Source organism: Salminus brasiliensis, chromosome 8, assembly GCF_030463535.1.
Source record: "Salminus brasiliensis chromosome 8, fSalBra1.hap2, whole genome shotgun sequence".
Classification (NCBI taxonomy): domain Eukaryota; kingdom Metazoa; phylum Chordata; class Actinopteri; order Characiformes; family Bryconidae; genus Salminus; species Salminus brasiliensis.
Window position 1 is genome coordinate 6,340,332 of NC_132885.1, and position 18,835 is coordinate 6,359,166.

The 18,835-nt window shown below is 39.8% G+C and overlaps 1 protein-coding gene across 3 annotated transcripts in view; it reads right to left on the minus strand.

Moving 5' to 3' along the window:
- Positions 1-3,528: 3,528 nt before the first annotated feature.
- ikzf2 (IKAROS family zinc finger 2) overlaps positions 3,529-18,835 on the minus strand; it is a 60,481-nt gene continuing 45,174 nt past the window's right edge. For all 3 annotated transcript variants that reach the window (XM_072685448.1, XM_072685447.1, XM_072685449.1), the window contains exons 6-8: positions 18,312-18,449; positions 16,116-16,241; positions 3,529-10,443 (exon numbers count right to left, since the gene is read on the minus strand). In XM_072685448.1, the coding sequence (XP_072541549.1) occupies positions 9,713-10,443; positions 16,116-16,241; positions 18,312-18,449 (995 nt within the window). In that variant the 3' untranslated portion in view covers positions 3,529-9,712. The remainder of the gene's footprint in view (positions 10,444-16,115; positions 16,242-18,311; positions 18,450-18,835) is intronic.

Consider the following 18,835-nt stretch of genomic DNA (forward strand, 5'->3'; position numbering starts at 1 on the left):
ATTTGGAGCCTCACCCTGTTGTCTGGGGAAAGGAGCAAAACACGAGCCAACGCAAAGGTCAACGAAAGCAGCAGCAACAGAAGGAAGACAGCATGAACAGGCCGCTGCAACAGGGTTGATGTACCTGCTGCAGTGCTTGTGTACTAAATGCGTGGTCTGATTTGAAAATCTGTGTGTGTGTGTGTGTGTGTGTGTAGGGTGAATAGTTGTAAATGCATTGCCATGCACTGTATTTCTGTCTGTCTGTCTGTCTGTCTATCTATCTGTCTATCTATCTGTCTGTCTGTCTGTCTATCTATCTATCTATCTATCTATCTATCTGTCTATCTATCTATCTATCTGGTGTATATACCTATCTATCTATCTGTCTGTCTGTCTGTCTGTCTGTGTTTCTCTATCTATCTATCTATCTATCTATCTATCTATCTATCTATCTATCTATCTATCTATCTATCTATCTATCTGTCTGTCTGTCTGTCTGTCTGTGTATCTGTCTATATATCTATCTGTCTGTCTGTCTGTCTGTCTATCTATCTATCTATCTATCTATCTATCTATCTATCGATCTATCTATCTATCTATCTATCTATCTATCTATCTATCTATCTATCTATCTGCCTGTCTGTCTGTATGTCTGTCTGTCTATCTATCTGCCTGACTATCTGTCTAATCAGTTAGTCAAGTCAATTAAAAGAAGACCTACAGCTACTCTCATATCTGTGGGATGCCTTATGCCTTAAAATTATGTTACAAAAGTGTCTTCATCAGGGACAGTATTATCATGCTTATCTATGCACTGTAAAATGAATATATTACAAAACACTGACATATTGTCCTGTATTGCTATTGTCTCAGACTGTTTTATCCAGATGCTCATTATGTGCAGAGCACTTAAGCAGGGCTAGTCTGCTTAACCTGCCCTGAAGTCAAGTTTTAAAAGCATTCGAGCGGGCTCGTCTCTGCTGTGCACCAAAATGCAAACTTTGTTTCCAGCACCACAGAACAGTTCCGCTGAAAGCAAAGTGAGTGCCAGCATTTCATCTAACCCAGTGGGTGGGGTTAATTGTAACAGGAAGAGGGGCTCATTGTGACAGCAGATAAAACATCTAGCAAATTGATGCAACACATGATAATTCGATACAATACTATGTTGTTTTACCCTGACCTGCTTTCCATCAAAATACCTAGCTTTTTGTTATTTTTGTATGGTTTAAAGAGACGGTGTCAAATGTGTCATTTATTTGATTTAAATAGACTTAAAATATATTTAAACTGTACATTTGTAAACATCTACAGTTTATTTTTGTTAAATCTGTGAATACAGAATACAGTTTTTTTTCCTAAAAGTACTATTGTAAAGTGAGAGGGTATGGATATCTTTCTTGTCCTTTTATTTATTTATAACGTTTTTTTTTTTTTTTATGTTTTATTGGGAGAATTATGGCTAACCCAGTGTTGCCTCACTGTGTAGTGGATGTACTTTTAGCCTGGCTAGCTCTCACAGCCTTTAATTTTATCAACTTCAAAAAGTTATGTTAAAAATTAGGACACATGCTGGATGTTGTTCTACATGTTCTCAAATTCACAGTTAAACCCTTTTCAGTTTCTTTTGCATCTACAACCTTCTTTCTGAAGGCCTCAGAGAGCTCTTTGGATCTGGCCATGGTAATCTTCTTCACCACTTACTTCAACATCAATAAAGAACAGACCGGGGTTTAAATTAGACAGATTTGTGTCCTAATTGTGTACTACACACTAATTCTATAAGGTTTAGACTATATAGCAATCTGCCGGCTTACCAAAGAATAGCCCCACCCGTTTATACAGAAGTCGCAGTACTTACTGAGTAATGAAGCTTAGTGTGTAATAAGCATTGGAGTGTTAAGGGGTTAACAGTGCGAGTTTGACTGGTTAGATATAAGATATAAGCATACTAACCTGCTTTGTACTTTGTAGGAAGTGATGAGGTTTTGCTATGCCAGCATACGTCACTGCAAGCTCTCCAGCCGCCATCACCTCTGTACTTCATCCATATTCACCATTTGTTTCTAATAATTGTTCCAGGCATGAGTAGCACCTCTTTTTCCGTTCCCATGGCATTATGTGATAATAATAATATAATAATATAAAGGGATAATTGCAACCACGCTCAAAAAAACACCAGTTCTTAAGTGTGTATTTTCGATACATAGTGTCGAATGAGTATACATGTATACATGAGTATACTCAACTTTTATCTATACTAACTAGTTATTATTAGTACGCAGTACACAATTGGGACTGACCGAGGCTCCTCCAAAATCCTGTTACAGATGTTCTAATCATCTGTAGCTCATGTGGGACACCTAAATTTAATTCTATACATTTGAAGTCATAATAAATGTAAGGGTGTTTAACCTTTTCCTCACAGGAAAATTAAATTTCTGTTAATTACATTTTATTCATTATTTTTACAAATATTTACATTTCTCAATTGTATGTGTTAGTTAGATTACCTCCATCTCCCAGTATTGTCCAAATGAAGATCCAATGTCCAGATGTTCGAATTTGTTCAAGAAGACCAAGGATTTCATAGGATAATATTGAGTTGAGAGTGAGCGCTTTGACTTATGAACACAAGTCAATAATTAAACATATTAACGATGAAAAGGCCAGTTTTATAGTGCAAAAACATATTTAGGGTAAATTTGGAGACATATTTCTATGGGAACACAAGAAAATGACAATAATATGTTGATATGTGCAATAATAATAGTAATGTAATTTATTTTAATGTGTGTAATAATTTGAACTGCTTGTTTTTACATTATGTTTCATATTTATTATCAGTTACTGCCACTTTACCATATTCATGTAGTTTATAAAACATGAAGCATTTTCTACTTGAAACTAACTACTATCCACATTACATTTAACACCACTGCCCTCAAAACAAACTGTATGTAGAACCTTTAAGCAGTAAAATTCTTGACTTTTACTTTAGCTTCAAGATGATCAACAGAACATACAATGTCTATAAAAGTCTAGGTGAGGATTTACTTCTATAATGTGATGTATTTTAATCAAGGAGGGGCTCTAAACTCAGTAATAGGTGGTTGTAGGGGGGTTAGAACACGGCACTATGGCTTAACTCCAGTGAGGAACTGTGTAACCTACCAATTACAACAGCACAGTTTCCTCAATCTGCCTTAATAATGTATTTTAAATGTGTTCTAAATACATTCCTTTTTACTTATTGTAATTAAATACTTTTGCAAACTGTTGGATATGAGTGCCATTCAAAAGTCACCAGGTCAACCCTGTTGATGGACCTGCACCATTAAAGATCTCCAGGTTTCTCAGTGCAATTACAAAGTCTGCCTATGCAGCCTACAAAAAATATTATTAAGCACCATCCATGCTCACCACATGCACACACCCCACCCCCCCACCCACACAGTAACTGATGATTATCATGTTGAAACATGTCTATTGTGCAAATGAGAGGAAACAGACAGGAGTCCAGACAGACTGACAGACAGACAGCACTGAGAGTTTAAAGGTATTTAATGCAGAAAAGTTCATGCTTTAAAAACCAACACCTTACAGCACAGTTTCCTTCTGAGGGTCAATGGACTAAAAAGCAACGTTTCTGTAAAACCCTTTTCAAGGGCTTCTCTTTTTCAAGGGGTAAAAATTTTCAGTTTCATCAGTTCAACCAGTTCATTAAGATGCCATTTTTTCTTTTTTAATAGGCATCTTGGCAACACAGTACCTGAGAAGGCCCCAAAAAGTTGAAACACACAGAAAAGAGATAAACCCAGTTCAACATCTGTACCAAAATATACTGTATTTCATTCATACATAGAGTCACTATATATATAAAAATACACTGCAAATCCTTGCTTTGCTGTTCATAAGGCCCACAGTAAATAAGCATGTTTAAAAAAACACTTTCCTTTCACAAAAAATAGATATATTTACAAATGTTAAAATAGCAACCCCGTACAGACGAACGTAAAATAACAACCTAGACTCTGAGTGCCATTGATTTAACTTCAAGTATACTCCCGAAGTGTGGACTCACTGAACGAAAACTTTCCTTTTTTCGCTGCGCTCTAACAGCTGTAAACATAGTCTTTACATCAATGCTTCTTTTACGTCCTTCTTTTTGTCTTTTTTCATTACTTCTATTTTTTTCTTTGTAAATAAGCCAGTGTGTTCGATACCTAATGAGTAGGGGTGGAATGGTACACAGAAGTCATGGTTCGCTTCACAAGACACATCCCCAATATGTGGAAAGCTAGATTCATACACTGTAAAAGTATAGAAGAGTGTAGAGTTCGTTAAGGAGCTTTAGGAGGTTCTTTAGTTTGAAACTGTGGAGGAACCTCTTAAGGTGCTTTGAGGAACCTTTAAGAAACCTTATTCTTCCAAAAACCTAACCTAAGCCCTAATACCTCTACACTTTTTACAATTAACTTTATTAGAATTTTCTAATTCTCATTTCAGACACCCACTTGTATCCTTTTTCACCCACAATACTGTTCATAATTGAATATGATTTATTTATTTAGTTATTTATTTTACCCAATTTTTCTGCCCAATTTTCGATAGACGATAACGCACTTGTTAGTGCTCTCCCCTGTCGCATGTAATGCTCTAGACCCTGTTAGAGTGAGGACTGACACATCCGTCCTCTGACACATGTGAACCAGCCACCGCCACTGCAACATCATCAGACGGCCAGCGCTCTCGGAGGAAAGCGTCGAGTCCCCGGCTTTGATGCATCAGCTAACAGATGCCAGTACTGGCCAACATCAAAATGAAGTGATGTGGTGAGAGATAGACAGAGAGCCTTGAAAGCCACTTTGAGATAGCAAGGCCGATTTTGCTCTCTCAGGCTCTAGCTGTTGATGGCAGGCAGCACGACGTGGGATTCGGTCTTAATGAAAGCGCTTTAAACTAACCAATCAATTATCATGAAATAAATCTAATGACCCTTATTTGATCTGTATTCAGCTGTAATCTCCAGCTGAATGACTTGACTGCTCTGTATTTCCTAAATATAGGGATAAATGGAGGGCGAGGACTTAACACTAGCAAGCCACCGCCTCCTTACGAACTGCCGCCAATGCAAAATTGCAGAGCAGCCGACATGCTCAGAGGAATGTGTTGGCTACCTGGCTCTGATGCATCAGCTACCAGACGCCTGTGATGAGGGGAAAGAGCGCCATCTAATCACCTAGACAAAGCAGGGCTCTAATTGTGCACTTTTAGACTCCGGCTGCTGATGGCAAAGCGGCGTGGCTCGGGATTTGAACTTGCGACCTCCGAGACTAGTGCCTGTGTACTGTGCATTCTATATACGACTGCTTACACCGAAACATGACATCTGTCATACCGTGACCATTTGGCACGAATATACATACCATTACACCCCTGTAAATGAGTGACGGAACCAGAGTGACATGCTTTTTAGAGCGATCTCTAAACTGATTTTACACTTTTCTACAATAAGAACAGCTACAGTGTATGAAAGGACACGGGACAATGAAGTAAAACGCACAATAAACAAGTAAAACAGTTACTTTCAAATGCTCCATTGTGAGTGTGAGTGTGTACGCTCATTACTGACTTTGAATACTTGGAATAAAGGCACACAAAACACCTGAAAGTGGACATTGGAACAATTCGGCTTCTGCATGGAAAAGGAATGCGTCTTCAATCAGTGCTAGGACTTGTATCCTTGTAATCTTTAAAGGAGAAATTCACAGTTTTCACCCATAATCAACCCACGACAAGAAGGAGAGTAAAAGGCCAAACAGCTGCGAGATCAACACACAGGCCTGTAAAAGTGAAAAAGAGCAAAAGTGCAAAGCTTTTTATAGCACTGAAGGAGCTAGTCAACGTTTAGGCTACACAACAACGTTGCCCTGGAGTACCAGGACAGTGTAGTCAAATCTAGAGGATGAAAATGAAACCTAAAGAAGGCTTCCATGAGTAGATTACGCCTTGTCTCTACAGAGCTGTGCAAAAGTCTGAAGCACCCAAGAAAATGATATGTAAAGCTATAGATCTAAACTAGCATTAAAATAAACACAAATAAACAATATGTTATGATTGTGAGTGAGTTTCTTACACCCTTAAAAATAAAAAAAAGGTATTCTCCACTTTTGGTCCCATAAAACACCTTACTTGTAAATAAAATAGTAAAATAGTGTGAGTGTAAAGAACCTTCTAAAGGTTTAAAGGTTTAAAGTTCCACTTGATGTAAAGGTACTTCACACCCATAGATCTTACAGATTTTATGAGCATGGTTCTAGATAAAACCAAAAGTGGTTCTTCTAAGCTGTTACTCTCTTTGTAGAAGCCTCATTAGCGCCTTTATCTTTAGGAGCTTAGCTGTTTACTTGGTACTGTCAATTAGCCCACCCGTATTTAACTCCTTCTTTCAAACTGCTGCTGATGCCAGGTATCCAACGCGCTCAGATGTCCTCAGCTCACACCTGTGTTGGCCTACATCACTTAAGAGTAATAAGGGGAGAAAGTGCCATTTACCCTCCTGAAGAGGCCAATTGTGCTCTCTCTGATTCTGGCTGCTGATGGCAAATTGCAATTATATACAGTTATCTGAACCAATCAAAACGATATATATATATATATATATATATATATATATATATATATATATATATATATATATATATATATTATTCTAATATACTTTGTTGTGTTTATTCAGAATTATTCACCATATGTTTGCATGCAGGAACACACTTACTGTTGAGATGAATAGCTTTAAACCATATTTCATGACTGACTTTTGCACAGAGCTATAGACGTTAACATACTGCATGCTGTACTTCTATATAATATATCATAATAGAGCTATTGATGTATTACATTGTCTAAATGTTATATATTAGCATTGCCATGCAGAAACCTTGTATCTCCATTTTTGTTGGTCCATGTCATTCACTTTTTGACACAATTTGAATCTGGTCATTGTCATTGTGTCGAAATTTCATGATGAATGGACGAATAGAAATGCTCCGAAATGACTTGTAATAAAATCTAGCAAAGTTTTGTCCTTCTTGGAGATACAAGGTTTTTGACAGCTACAATATAGCAGTATACATAAATAATTAAACCTACTGGAAATGAAATCATCAACTTAATTAACTAATTAATGTATTATTATTATTATTTAAGGGGAAAATTGTACCAACCTTTTGCATAAAGACTGATACGTCTGACGACAGGTTATGCTCAAACACTGTGCACACAGAATGTGAACGGCAAGCCTCTTCAAGATCAGTGCTGGGATGGCATTACTTTAGTGGTAGTAGCTCATATCTCATACCATAGTACCATGCACTATTCTACTGTGCGCCATTGTTCCATCAGGTCATATTTCCAATTCCAACCTACCCCACTTTCATCTGTTCTCTACAGGAGCCTACTGCACAGTATAGCGCTTCTGTTCAGCAGACCCAACTGCTTATGTCAGACATTACTGAGTAGATGATTATTTGACAGATCGAAACCTGAGGCCTGAGAAAGAATGAGCGCTAAACCACGATAAACCACGTTTAAAGGCGTTCAATTAGGAGGCTGTGACTGGGAGCAATCAGGCTAATACAGAGCTTCGTATAAACCAGCATAACCAGTGCTTCAGGATAAAGTGCAAGCTGTAATTTGGTCCCTTGATAAAGTCAGAGGGCGACTTTGTTTACGAGGATGCGCTACACTGCATAGCCTACACTATCTACATACATTTGATGGGACCAGCCAAAGAAGGCGTCATGCTACCGATGCACCAAGCTAAACTACACTAAAAAGGCTCTTAAAAGGCATGCTGCAGACTGCTGCTTTCATGAGGTGCTTTAGAAGGACATACAGAGATGTGCATCAGCCTTACTGTGCGTAACCATTTGCAAAAAAAAAGAAAAACCTGCCCTACATCAAACCCGAGGGAGTGTTTTCATCCAGATCGTCATCAGCTCCTTGTGCACGATCGCTGCCTGGCTGCCCTTTAATGTGGTTACAAGACAGTGCCATCACATGGAGCCCTGGTAGTACAAGCGCCACAAGCACGAGGATGAGTGTGAACCTGCACATACTCACATTGACAAACAGAAAACCTGGATCTATAAACTTCTAATGCTAAGCTTTCATTCAACTGCACACCCTGGACACTGTGTGCAATTGGGGGAGGAGGGAGGGGATGCCATGGTTCAGATAGGACATGTCCAAACACACATACAAGGAGCTAAATCACATCATTCGAAACATCGGCAAGGCACTGAGAAACCACAGCAGCAAAAACAAAAGAAAAAAAAAGCTATATAAGTATAAGATTGAGCATTTTTGTCCATATTGTCCTCCACAGTATGAGGATACCCTCGTATGGCGTTATCTATAAAAACTGCAGCAGTCCTGCAATAGTCCGTGTGACAGGAATGACGGCATGGAAAGACGACTCGCTTAAAATGAGGAACAAATAAGAAAAGAAAACCTTCATAACTTTCCAGGAAATATAGCTGCTCTGGTTCGAATGCTGCGGTAGACAGGACAGAAATAAAAGTGTGTGTGTGTGTGTGTGTGTGTGTGTGTGTTTATGCAAAGAAAAGGGGAATAAATGACCTTATTGTTCACATCATGCACAAAGTCTCATATACCCTCACCCAAACATATGACCTTCAAAAAAGAAAAAAAAAAGAAAAAATATATATATATATATTAACCCCTTAAACTCCAGACTTGGGCTGCTTTCTCATAACCTGAGCTCATTTCACTGCAGTTACTGAATAATTCATAGTAGTCACTGGATAATAAGCCTTAAAGGGGAACTCCCCTGATTTTTCAAAACATGTGCATAATCCAGTGGGTGAGATGTAGCTAAAGTCATGTGGAGTGGTGTGAAATGGCTCACCGTGGAGAAGCTGTTATCGGCTAATTTAGGCGGTTCTTTACAGTGGTGGTGAATGCTGACAAGAGTGCTCTTTGTTGTCTGCTTTGCCTGACAGCACCCTGCATGCATCTCTCTGTCTTAAATTGATTTAAATATAAAACATGTTGTGCTAAAACATCCTAAAATGAATTGTCAGGCATGAGACAGTGTATTCATAACCATTTCATGTAAGTTCACTAAAAGCGATGTAGCTTTTAGGGGCGTTAAACTTTTCGGATGCCTGGTTCCATTCACCTCCAGTGTGAAGGGTTTCTAACTAAACAGACTCTGATTTAACTATGTGAATATTATTTGTCTCTGCGCTAAAATATTCAATTTAGTCTTAAAATGATTTCTCATGCATTAGACAGCATATTTCTTGTAATATCACTGACTGTGATGTAGCTTTTAGGGGTATTAAATTAAATTTGGGACGTCTGATTCCATTCACCATCACTGTAAATGGTTCCTAATGGTTTCAGCGCAGCAACTCAAACCACTCAGAATGACTTTAATGTTTAATTATGCACAAATGTAGAAATCTCAGAATTCACCCTTTAAGATTAATAACTGAATGATTAGCCTGGATTTTAAGGGGTTCACTGCTGGACCTAAACCTTCATATATTTGCTAATTGTTGCCAACATGACGCTTACAGCTGCCTTCTCTTCCGGCACGTCTCCTGAGACGTTTTCACACCCTTGCGCCGACGTCCCGGGCATGATCCTGGACTACGGCTATCTGTGCACATGCGGGCAGTGCATGTCCTGACCTCCCCTAACGAAAGGTGTGCACTCCGCGGACGATGTGCGAGGAGAACTCGTAGCGATCCTTGCTGCAGTGGCCGCATATGTTGCACTCCAGCGGGTCCCTGTAGCCGTGGCAACCCATGTGGATGGTATACATGACATGGTCGAGGAACAGCACTCTGCAGTGCTCGCACTGGAAAACTCTCAGCTCCTGACCCTCGCGGCCGAACACGCGCACCCCTCCGTCCCGGACTGCTGGACGCCCGGGATCGGCCATCCGTGGATCATCCCGCGGAGTGAAGTGACCTGGACTGACCCGGACTGACCTGCTGTGGTTGACCAGCTTCTCCTGAGGGCTGCTGCGGGCAGAGTCGGCCGAATCCTGGCCGCTGGTGTTGCTGGGGGAGCCTTCACGCACCACCTGGGGGTTCTTGGGCCTGACCAGAGAGATGGCCCCGTTGGTGGGGACGGGGAACTCCGTTGGTGGGGGCGGCTGGGGCAAGGGGAGTGCTTCGCGGCTGTTGGGCCGGTCGAGTCGCGGGCCGATGGGGTAGACGGGATGAAAAAGTGGGTTCACCATGGGAACCACCTCAGCCATGGTGAGCGGCGGGTGATGGACCACAGGCCGCAGACCGTCACCCAGATAGGTCATAGCGTTACTGATCGCCTGGTCCATGATATGGGCCTGCATCATCTCAGCCTCCTTCAGGTTCACGTCGTAGTTCATCTCAGGGTAGGAGTAGCGCATCATCTTCTCCCCTGACAGCAGAAAACAGCACAGGAAGCACAGTGTTTTAGTCCTCGGAAGCTTTCATTTACACCTACACCCCCAACATCATCTCAGTGGTGAGATCATCTTCATTTGTAGAGAGAGTGTTCATTGTAATGCTCGCTCGACCCTCAGAATCACCTTTGTGCTAAGCTGCTTTCAGCGAAACATAGACCTGCTTTTGTGTTACTGTGCCTTTAAGATTGATCAATGTAAATGACCAGATCTGATTGGCTGCCCCATTCAAAAAGCAGTCAATATACCGTATAAGCACTGTCAAATTTAGCAGTGTTTATATACTACATATAGTATATATAATTATTAATATATTAATATATCATAAAAAATATAATGGAAAAACTAAAAAAAATGAACTCAATGTAAAAAACAATGTATTTACATACTGTAAACCCACTGACCCACTGAGTTTAACCCAAACTGCCTTTGAAGGTGGACTAATGCAGGGCAGCCAATCAGAATAGAAGTTGCATGCATACAAAAATCATACAAAAGGCACAGTAAGAACAACAATCAGTTTAATTCTGAGAAATAATATTAAAATATAATGGAAATCAGTTGTTGTTTTTTATAAACTGTGAACAATAACTATTTTTTAACCATAGCTATACTAGTCTAGATCATATGTTGCAAATGCAAAATACTTGCTTATTACCTTGCGGGCCATTACATTTTTTTAAATAGTTTTTTTTTTTAATTTAATTTCTTTTAAATATTAATTAAATATTTAAAAAATACAAAGATTAGATGTATATTAATATTAAATGCTGAGATTCTAAAATTTTAAAATAATTTCCGCACTTCCACACATTTTTGAGCTCACTGTTCTTTGTATTTACACACTGTATATCCACTCGTTTAACCTGAAGCAGTTAAGCTCTGTCTTTTTATGCTGCGGTCAAGAAGAGAATTTCAACCCAGACTGCCTCTTGAATAAGGACTAATACAGGGATGGCAGCCAATCAGAATATAGTTTGTTTGCATACAAAATCTGTTTTAAATGCACAGAAAAAAACAAAAGCCCATCTTATACTTAGAAACAAGTTTGGAAAGGGTCGTAAAAATTAATATTAAATAAAATGTTCTTTTTTATTATTTTAGATACATAAAATTATATTGTTGAATTTTATTAAACTGCAAAAACAAATAAAAATGTCCACGAGTATAGATCATATGCTGCAAATGCAAATACCCGTATATATTTACTTGCGGCCCACTGGTTTAATAATCTAATATACACCATTAGATGTATATTAATGATAAATGCTGAGTTTCTAATATGTCTAAACTAATTCCAGTACTTGACACATACTGGCAGATAAAGCTGTTCCTGTTCTGCTTCTGATTAGTCAAACCTCAAGCGGCTGCAGTTTCTAGCAGAAAGGGAAATTCTCAAATATCAGAATTTCAGAGTTTGGGTCGTTTTTCGAAAGTATTCATCTCTGTTATTTTTTTGCGCGCGTGTTTTTTAGGTCTGAATAAATGGTGGAAAGCCCCACGTGGAGAGCAGGGTGAGAGAATTTAACCCCTGCTTAACGTGGATGTGGTGAGGTGTTGCGCGTCACTCGATTAAAGCAATGGCAGCTTTACAGGTGTGAAAAAACCACAGGGGGGAAAAAACATCTCCAGCCTGTAGCAAATTTGGCTCGCTCGCTTTCACTTTACTGCAGGGTTTTGGATTTGGCAACCGCACTGCAAATAACATCATACACAAACTGTGTGTCACTTTATGTAGGTTCTGCTGCAGGACCTAGTGCTGCAGTGCATTAGTCAACAAGACAAGGCACCTATATTCACCATAAGTGCTGGACACAGGCCGAATTTGACCTCTGGCTTTAACCCATCCGTGCAGTGAACCCACACACACAGTGACTGTGAGTACACATGCCGGAGCGGTGGGCAGCCATTGCTGCGGCCCATGGGGAGTAGGGAGGGTGAAGGGCCTTGCTCAAGGGCCCGACAGTGGCAGCTTATTGAACCCATAACCCTGTCATCACAGCCCAGTGCTCTAACCGTTGAGCCACCACTGCACCCGGGAATCGAATCGAGGCCATTGCGCCAGGAGACGGACGCTTTGTCACTTCACTAAACTGTACAGTAGAGTACAGTGTAAAGAGCCTCACACATGGTGGACACAGGTCACCACAGAGGCTTCTTGCTATGTAGAACCATCTGCAAAAGGTTTCCCACCAATCTGGAGAACCCTTTAACCAACATTTCAACCAGCATTTGGGCAGCTATGGTGTCATGGGTCTACAAAAAGCCACTGCCTCGATGAAAGACCCCTTAAAGAACCCTTTTATAAGGCCGACTGCACTTCAAAAAATAAAGGTGCTACATACGGCTCTTTGAAAGATCACACAGATGAATTGTTTTGTTTCCATAAATAAAAACAAGAACCCGTTTTGTAGAACCATTTTCTCTACTAAAGAACCCTTAAGAACCCCTTTTAAGAGTGTGCTCTTTAAAGTAAAGCTAATACGAGGTTGTTTTTAGCAATGCCACAGATAAAAGAACCATGTTGGTTCCATATAGGAGAACCACTGCCTTGAAAGATACCTTAAAGAACCCTTTTTAGGGATGTGCCCATAAATAAAAGTGCTACAAATGGAGATAGAAGAACCACTTTTGATTTTATGAAGAACCTAGAACCTTTAAGGACCCATTTTATGTGTGTATTTCTAAAAGAAAGGTGCTACAAGTGGTTCCTTTACCGATGCTATAGCTAGAGAAATCAGTTTTGGTTCTATGAAGAACCAAGAATGTTTTTTTTTTAGAACTACTGCCTTTCCTAAAAGATCCCTAAAATAACCCTTTTTAAGGATGCACTTCTGCTACATAGGGTTCTTTTAGCGACACCATGGATGGGAGAACCCCTTTTGATTCCATTAAGAACCAAGAATAATTTTTTAAGAACTACTGCCTTACTAAAAAAGGTGCACTCCTCAAAATAAAGCTGCTGCCTAGGGTTCTTTTAGCGATGCCATGGATAGAATAAAATTTTTTTGAAGAACCCTTATTGTAGATCTACAGCCTTTAATCAAAACGATCCCTTGAAAACCCTTTATTTTAAAAAAAAGTGCACTCCTCAAAATAAAGCTGCTGCCTAGGGTTCTTTAAGCGATGCCACGGGCAGAAGAACCACGTTTGGTTCCGTAATATGTGTGAAGAACCATTTAAAGGATTAACGAGGCTGATGTAAAGGTTCCTAATTAATTCCCTCACATCTTTCATACCAAAACATTTCTTTATGAAACCAAAAGTGGTTCCTCTATGGCGTTGCTCAAAGAGCCTGTCGTTTTGCGAGTGGTTATAGTTCTAGTTATTTGGAAGTGCTAGCTCACACCTGTTGTGGCTCTCTATTTCTTTTAACCCTTATGATCGCTGCGTCAAGAGGAAACACAGTATTTGTGGTTATATTTAGCGATCGCTTCTCATATTGAGTAAGGCTACAGTATTTCCATCCGTGGGGTTGTTACTCACAAGCTGCGCTCGTCGTATTGCGCCTGTGTTATTAACTGCAGGGGATATTCAGGGGTTAAACTGGGTCACGGCGTGCAGTGGGGTTATGTAAACAGCAGGAGGAGCTGAGCTTCAGTGGTGTATGGTGATGGGAATGGAAATCATTTGCTGTATCTGAACTCAATTAGACTCTACTCAGCTAAGCTGCTCCATCTGCCCCACCTTCTCACCCTCCGTGACCATTTGTTTTTGGGGTTTGTTTTGGCGCAGGCTGTTTATATGAACTTGTGGGACGTTCTCCGCACATTCTGCTGATCTTCACAGTCATGCATATCTGTTCTCAAGCCTTCCTGTTTTTTCAGTGTTTACTTGCTACATGAGTGACTTCAGTCTAGATTAAAGCTGTGTTCTTTTTAGCTTGTTTTGGGTTGTTTTTCTGAAGGAACTTCACATCCAAAATAATAACTTTTAAAAACTGGTTCTTTATGGAGCTAAAGCATCCTTAAAACACTTACCCTATTATGGATCTACATAGAGCCATTGTCTTTACCAAATATCCCTTGAAGAACCCCCTTTTAAGAATATACTCTTAAAAATAAAGATGCTACAAAGGGTTCTTTGAGCGATGATATTCAAAAAAATGATTTTTGATTCCATTAAGAACCAAGAACCTTTTTTGTAGAAGATATATGTGTGTAAGGAGCATTTTAAAGATTTAAAGCTGTAAAGATTTATAGATATAAAAGCTATTGACCAATTTAAACGTTCCTTACACTGGTTCTTTGTCTAACCAATCATGTTCTATAAAGTGCAAAGTGTGCAACCTTACCACCAAAATAGTCCCTATAGCAATCACTTACATAGACAAGTAGCCTACACTCTTAAAAACAGTAAAAATAACAATGTTCCCAATGGTTCTTTGAGCAATTCCATAGAAGAACCTATTTGGTTCTGCAAAGAAATGAAAATGATGTAAACAGTGTAAAGAACCTTTACATAGCTGATAGTTCTATATGGTAGTGTTTCTCAGCCTAAGTCCTGGAGGCAACCTGCCCTGCACATTTTAGTGGACTCCCTGCTATAACACACGCCCTGCCTCCAGGGTGCCTCCAGGACTAGGGTTGAGAAATACTGCTCCACCGAAAGCAAAAATTATTCTTCAATGGCATTGCTCAAAGGTTCTTTGTAGTACCTTTGTTCTTAAGAGAGTCAGGACTATCTGTGTACATTTACAAAATGTTTTCCACCAATCTGAAGAACCCTTTAACAAGCCAAAGCAGCATTTTACCATTAACACTATTATATGGGTCTTCAGAGATCCATTGCCTTTACTAAAGATCTTAAAAATAAAGGTGCTGTAAAGGGATCTTTGAGCGATGCCTTGCAAAAATATATTTTTTTGTTCCATAAAGAATCGAGAACCTGTTTGTATGAGGGATATGAGTGTGAGGAGCCTTTTAGGCATTTAAAGAAGTAGATATGAAAGTTCTAGACCAATTTTAATGTTCCTCACACTCACATATCATTTACAGAAATGGTTCTTTATGGAACCAAACATGTTCCATAAAGTGCAAAGTGTGCAACTTCAGCCCCAAAATAACCCCAAAGGATTATGATCCATATATACGTAACCTACACCTCTTTAAAATAAAGGTGCTACCCATGGTTCTTTAAGTAAAGCCATAGAAGACCCCATTTTGGGTTCTAAAAAGAAACATTTATATAAGAGAAAGAATATTTAATGAAAAAAAATTAAATAGCTCAACGTTTACAACAAAAAAATGGCAGTGTTTCTCAACCCTGGTCCTGGAGGCACCCTGCCTTGTGTAATTTAGTGGGTTCCCTGCTTTGACACACTCCCTGCAACTCTGCAAGGGCTTGTTAATGAGCTGATTAGCTACATCAGGTGTGTTGGGAGCAAGGAAAGCACTATGTGCAGGAAATGGTGTCTCCAGGACTAGGGTTGAGAAACACTGCCCCATGGAAGCAAAAGGTTCTTCACATACATGTTTTATTTTAAAAAATGTCTACTTATGGAACCAAGATGGTTCTTCTATGGCGCTGCTCAAATGTTCTTTGTAGTGCCTTTATTTTTAAGTTACATATCATTATTTCAGAACGATACTCATGAAACTTGGCTTCACCACATAATGCATTTATCTATAACCCTTGCCCTACTCACCCACAAACTTCTGAGGTGTGGTGCTCTTTCTCTTGGCCACACTGGCCTGCAGCCTCTCGATGACCGGCGGCCGGTCAAAGGGCACAGCCCCCGTCGGCTCTCTGATAGGTTCCTTAGGAAGCTCTCCTGTGGGTCAGATAAAGGGCTGGGATTAGAAATGACAGAGCCTGGCAAACACCAGATACATTGAAGACATTTGGAAATTTGGAAGTTATCAATGTAATGCTATTTCATTCTATACGGTCAGACTTGAGTCTTGACCACTTCTGTCCTTCTGTTTGTTTTTATCTCAATGACTGACAATACATGTGAAAAGGTTACCCATCATCTGTACACCAAGGGCCAGTTTCCTGTACACTGATTAAATTAGGCCTTGGACTAAACTGCAGTGTCAGTGATGGATCACCACTGGAAACTGCTGGTTACAAATGTATAGTGGATTAAACAAATATTTTTTCAATATTTTAATTCAATAAAATTAATGTATAATTTCAATTAAACCGATTATTTAATATCCTCCTCAATCCCCCTTCTATCTTATTTACATCAGGAATTAAAGGTCTTGAAAGTTGAAGACTTAATTGTGAAGAACTGACCCAGCCATGGGTGGAATGTAGGCTAGGTGGTTTCCAGGTAGGCATGAGCTCGGTGAGGGTTTGTACATGTGTCGTTACTGGAACCCCGCTGGGCTTCCCAAATGAGGCCAATTGTTTCAGCCAACCTTAATCTTACATGGGTCCCATCTAGGCCCATATGCAGTGTACAACCCAGAGGAGGCCTATGTTTAACCCTTCCTGGTCCTTTCTCTGACCCTGGTGGACAACCATATGTGTTTACTGCTGGGCTAACCGTACAGGCCCCACATTTGAATGTTATCTGAGGAAAGCTGTCTCCTGGTCTTGGAGTAAGCTGAAGGATCTATAATAGATTACTATAATGGATCTTTTTTTTTTTTTTTTTTTTACAATTTAATTGAATTAAATTAATGTCTTGTGGCTTTTATTCATCCAGTTTGAATTACTTTGCATGCAGATACCAATTAGTTATCCTTTGGGTGTAATAAATCCAGGAAACAAAAGGTGTTAAAAGCCTTGAAAGCTGAGTATTAAAAGCTGGATGAGTCCCAAAATAAAGCTTGTCCAACAGGAACAGCCCATAAATCGTGACCTATTGGACAGCATTGACTTTGGGTTTAAGGTTTCTGACTAACTGAGAAACTGTTGTATTCAGAACACCCATCCAGGTTCTGTTGCCTTGGCTTGGCTGTGCTAATCATTTCCCACCACTCCCAAAGTATTAAGGCTCTGTCAGCGTTTGTTTTTCCCTTGTATTTATTGCAACTTGTCTTTCATGGTTTACTGAATCTGAACTAGTTCAGAAGTGTCTGAACTTGCTAGACCTAAGCTTTACTGCTTAGACCTCACCTGGGATTGTACCAACAGCCAACATACTCATGCACATTAAAGTTTATACATGCTTAGTGTGCTAATCCTATTACTTAACCTTCATTCATTCTGAAACCTGAAAAGAAATGAAGGGCTGTTTATGTTACTGTGCCTTTAAGACAACATATACTGTACTGTGCAGAGGGTGTAGGCAGCTACGGCATCAATAAAGACATTATTTGAAGCAATTTCTCTCAGCAATGAGAGAGTTTTTACTGTAGAAGCTCCAGATCTTATCAGAACAGATGCAGGTAAACTAAAAATCAGTAAAAAGGAAGAAGAGCTTCTTATTCTGAAGAAAGTAGAGTCAGTGAGCTAGTCTGAAGAACAGAGCTTGGTTCCAGGTTTCTCCTGGACGCCCCCTGACAGTAGTGGGCAGCCTTATGTGGGGGACAGAACTTTCCGATTATCAGTTGGGCTACCAATACAGGCCCACATGGACCTGTTAGCTGGGATATTAGTGTTTTACTGAGCAAATTAACATGTGCTGCCCACATGAGGAGCTTCTTCAGTCTAATTGTATCTCTGAAAATGTTAATACTAATTGACCTGAAATTATGACATTAATTATGACATCAAGGCATAATTAAACTGAAGTGAAGAGCATGTTTTGGAGCTCTGTAAATGCTCCTACAGGCCATTAAAATCTTTAATCAAAAAAGGAAGATGCTCTGCTGAGGAGAAGCTATGAGAAGTGGGCAGCGCTACTGGTTCTTACTCCGCCTACATCAGCAAGTCCTGACCCACTCACCTGCATATGGGCCTGGGTTGGGGGCGGAGTCCATGCCAACACTCTGCATGTAATTATGGCACCTCTCTTTGTGCTCCTCCAATGACGTGCGTTGTTTGTAGCTCCGTCCACAGTAGTTACACTTGTGCGGTTTACCCACTAAAAAGGGAGGACATCAAAGGAAAGAGTTACATCTATTAGTAAGGAGGCGACGCGAGTCATTCAGATTGTATGCACAATTGGAGTTTCGATCTTTGAGTGAGTAACCAAGAGAGTGGGCACTTTCTCACGATGATGCAATCCAGTGATAGATGGCCTCAGCAGAAAAAAGAGTAAGCCTGGGGTGGAATAATCCCACACAGAAACAAAACACTACACACTAAGTGCAAAAGCAGCTTCCTCCGCATGGTCGGCTTAAAAAGTACATGTAGATGTTTTCTAGTACTCTCTGAGCTGCCACACACCCAGGCATGAAGTAACTGGCAGGAAAATCAGTGCTATGGAACGAACAAGCTCTTTTTATACATGTCCATTGTGTTGGAGTG